This window comes from Dendrobium catenatum, unplaced genomic scaffold, assembly GCF_001605985.2.
Source record: "Dendrobium catenatum unplaced genomic scaffold, ASM160598v2 fragScaff_scaffold_264, whole genome shotgun sequence".
In the NCBI taxonomy this organism is placed as follows: Eukaryota; Viridiplantae; Streptophyta; class Magnoliopsida; order Asparagales; family Orchidaceae; genus Dendrobium; species Dendrobium catenatum.
Window position 1 is genome coordinate 742524 of NW_021318726.1, and position 4260 is coordinate 746783.

General features: G+C 36.9%; 1 protein-coding gene across 1 annotated transcript in view; it reads left to right on the plus strand.

The window, feature by feature from the left end:
• The first annotated feature begins 2848 nt into the window (after positions 1-2848).
• The window catches only part of LOC110092650 (disease resistance protein RGA2-like), a 14720-nt gene continuing 13308 nt past the window's right edge, over positions 2849-4260 (plus strand). Inside the window, exon 1 of the mRNA XM_028693337.1 lies at positions 2849-4258. Coding sequence (XP_028549170.1) covers positions 2849-4258 — 1410 coding nt within the window. The remainder of the gene's footprint in view (positions 4259-4260) is intronic.

Genomic DNA, 4260 nt, shown 5'->3' on the forward strand with positions numbered 1-4260 from the left:
TGTTATATTTAGGCATTTTAAGGAACTTAGCAGCTATAAGTAGCATTCTTTTCTCCTCGAATCTTAAAAAAAAAAATCCTATTTACTGCAATGTTCAAGTGAATGTTCTTCAGGTAGTTTACCATCATCTAAAGACCCCCAAAGAGCACAAGGGTTTAGTTTAAAATGATACATGAACTCAGAGAATCATTGAGGAACTTCATACAGAAGTTCGATAAGGAAATGCTTGATATCAAGAACCTAAACCAGTAATTACCCAAGTAGCCTTGACTAAAGGATTAAGAAAGGTGTTTTTAGATTTACGCTCGACTTATAACATCCAAAGACATGGTAGAGCTGTTGAAACTTACAAACAATCATGCCAATGTTGAGGAGTACAATCGAGTGGCTGAACCCACCAAGACCACTCCATGTCATGAGACTATCACAAGAAGAAACTTCCATCAATGGAGGGATTAAAAAGAATCATCCCTATGAAAGGAGAAACCTACAATTGAATTTCTAGTGTAGTTACAAGTGCTCTAGTCCATATGGGATACCCATCCAACCAAAGCCTATGAGGATAGTGACACCCCAGCACCAATGATTGAGGAGTACAAAAAGGTTACTCGCTGACCCTAAACTTATCCAACTTAAACTTTGCTAAGAGTATCTATGCTCAAACTTTTAAAGGCCATACTGAATAAAGAATCCTTTAGTCGCCCGCCATCAATGAAGATAAATAGTGCTTAGGATGCTTCATGATACTGCGCATTCCATAAAGACCATGAACATGACATTGAAGAGTGCCATCATCTGTGGAACTTAGTTCAAATTTCTTCGAGGTAGAGAAAATCAAGCAGTTCATTTTTACCAACCTAGAGCAAAAAGTGCCAATGAACCTAAATCAACCAAAGCCATTCACATCGTCAGAATAGTGCCCTCCATTATGGGTTCGGTCAAACCTCCCATTCTTATTCTTATGAAATATCTATCGTGTCTCGTTCCTGTCGCCAACCTCCTTTCTCGCTCCCTTTGTCCTCCAAACTCTGTAGCCTACTGACTACGGTCCTCAGACCATAGTCGCTTGACTACAGTACCTCCAACCTCCATCATCAAACTATGACCCTCCGGCCTTCATCGCCAACTAATTACGGTCCTCAAACCATAATCACCCAACTATATATGGCCCCTCCAACCTCTGTCCCCTGGCTATGATTTCTCCGACCTCTGTTGCTTGCTAACTACTGCACAATAAATCTTGTCATTTGTATGGTTCATATTATATATTACATATCTTATCGTTTATGCTTTAATAAATAAAATTTATCAATTGAGTTTGCACGACATATTTATTTATTAATTTTCTCCTTGATTAGTGGAACATCATCATTTGAGTAAATTCTTAATCTTAATTAAAATATTAAATTTACATTGTTATTGTAATTAATAGTTTTATATATTTTTCTAAATTAATAGTGTAAAAATAAATATAATAATTTTGAGCATTTTCAACCAAGAAAATTGATCATAGTATTCCTGAGGCAATTTAGTACTCATCCACTACCTAACCTTTCTATCTTCAATTTAAGCAACATCTCAATATTAATAAAAATATTAAATTTCTATTGTTATTGTAATTAATAGAGTTTTATTTATTTTTTTTATATTTATAGTGATTTTAATATATTTCATAACAGACGAAGTGAAATTAAATTTGAAAATTATGATTGAGAATTTGAGACCACGGCGAAACCAATTGCTCCTTGGAAGAAGTTTCTTTTGGAGATTTAAGCAGTAACTTAATATTAAACTTCATTTGAAGTTAACTGTGTTTTATTTTTAAAAAATTATGGTACTAGATTTTTGTTAGTTATGGCGATCAGTTTTTAATTCTTTTGTTTACTGCTTTTCATTTTGCTTTATGATTTCTGTACAATGATTTTGTGTGAATAAGAAAACATTCTTCTTCTAATTTCTTCTGTGAGATTAGTAAGGTTCAATTTGCTGTTTCAGTTTTCTAGCTTCCTGCACACGTTGGATTCACTGGGTTTCTAATTAAACGGGCATTTCTTGAAGCTGGCTTGTAGGAGATGCTGAAGCAAGGGCTGTAGAATACGATAGATCCATTTCATGGAGCTGGCTTGTAAACGACGCTGAAGCTAGGCTTGTAGAATACGCTGCATGGATCCATTTCTTGCTGCTGGATTGCAGAAACGAATCTAGATTTTTGTTAGTTATGGTGATCAGACTTTTCATTTTGCTTTAAGAAAATATTCTTCTTCTAATTTGTTCTGTGAGATTAGTCAGGTTCAATTTGTTGTTTCAGTTTTCTAGCTGGAGGTTTGTTCTGATACCTGGCGTGTAGAAGATGTTGAATCCATTTCTTGCTGTTGGGTTGCAGAATGAATCTAGTTTTTCTTTTGTTCCAATTATGCTGAAAGAAGTTTCGCATTCTTCACAACTGATGACAAAGCAATCAAAATTACACAAACTTGCCAAACCAAAGCTTTCATCTCAGAACTACTGAAATTAAATTTTAGAAGCCAACAAGAAATCTGGGAGTACGATAGATCCATTTCTTGCTGCTGGGTTGCAGAAACGAATCATGATCTTGCAAGGAAGGTCCCTCTTTCATCTTTCCAAAATTCGATGGAATACTTGCATGCATAGCTCAAATTTGTTTAGAATTCTATGATAAGTAAGGCACAACCACATACCTTGTTGTCGGCAGTTGCTTTGATTCCCTGCTGAACTTGCTTATAAATATTCTCCTGCTCTTCTCTCCCTCTCCATCACTCGGACTTTGATAAATCTTACCAGTAACATTCTGCAAATTGTTCTCGATCCTTCTTCAGCAAAGCTCAAAATGGCGATGATCTTGGATGCTTTTATGAGCAAATTCTCTACTTTGCTCACTGATTTTGTCCATGATCAGGTGATCATGCTGCTCGGTGTGAAGGATGAGCTTCAAATGCTACATAACAAGATGAGGAGAATCCAATGCCTGCTGAAAGATGCTGAAAAGAAAAAGTTTAATGAGTCATCATCCACCGAACTCTGGCTTTCTGAGCTTAAGGATGTGATGTATGATGCCGAGGATATCATTGACCTCTGCAGAATTGAGGGCAATCAGCTACTCGCTAATCAAAATCCCAAATCTAAATCTTCTTCGGTATGTTGCGATTTCTCATCTGCCTTTCTCTCCTGTTTCACCAGTGTTCCTTTCCGTCATGAGATTGGAAACAAAATTAAGGATATTAATGAAAGACTCGAACATATATATGAAGACAGAAAACGTTATAAACTAGAGAAATCCATGATATCCAAAACCCCACAATTTACTCTACCTGATTATCGTAAAACTTCTTCCTTGGTTGATTCTTATGTTGTGGGAAGAGAGGTCGAGGATGTAGCAAATAGTTTGGCTGATCGTTTGGTTGGGGAGAAGGTTGATGAAAAATGCTCTGTTTTTGTTGTTACCGGCATGGGCGGGATAGGGAAGACAACTCTGGCTAAAAAAATTTTTAACCATCCAAAAATTCAAACCTATTTCAATAAAAAGGTGTGGGTTTGTGTTTCAGAGACTTATGTTGAAACTGAGTTATTGAAAGAAGTAATAAGAGGGGTCAACCCGAACTATAAAGACGCTATCACTAAAGCAGAGCTGGAACCCATTCTTAGTGATTCTGTTGCTTTAGCTCAGAGCCTTTTTCTTGTTTTAGATGATGTCTGGAGGGGGAATGTGTGGGATGAATTGCTTAGAGTCCCGTTGCAGCAATCTAACGTGAATGTCAAAATATTAGTCACAACTAGATATGAAAATGTTGCGAAGGAGATGAAGGCAGGCATTCATCATGTGAATCGTCTTTCTGAAGAGAGCAGTTGGGATATGCTTCGTAGGCGGCTTTTCTCAGAGCAAGAAGAGGAGCTAGCGAATGACTTGAAGGAGCTAGGATTAAAGATCGTAAACAAATGTGAAGGACTTCCTCTTGCAATCAAAGTAATTGCTGGAGTTCTTGTCACAAAAGAACGCACTAGGAAAGCATGGCAAATTTTTCTTAAAAATTATGCTTGGTCTAGTAGCGAGCTTTTCGATGAGCAGATAAGAGGAGCCCTACGCCTTAGTTTTGAAGATTTACCTTCACATCTCAAGCAATGTTTTTTATACTTCTCTTTATATCCTGAGGATGCAGAGTTAGATCTGGAGGAGTTTGCTCTGCTTTGGGTGGCCGAAGGATTCGTAACAGAGCAACAAGATACATTAATGGAAGATTTAGC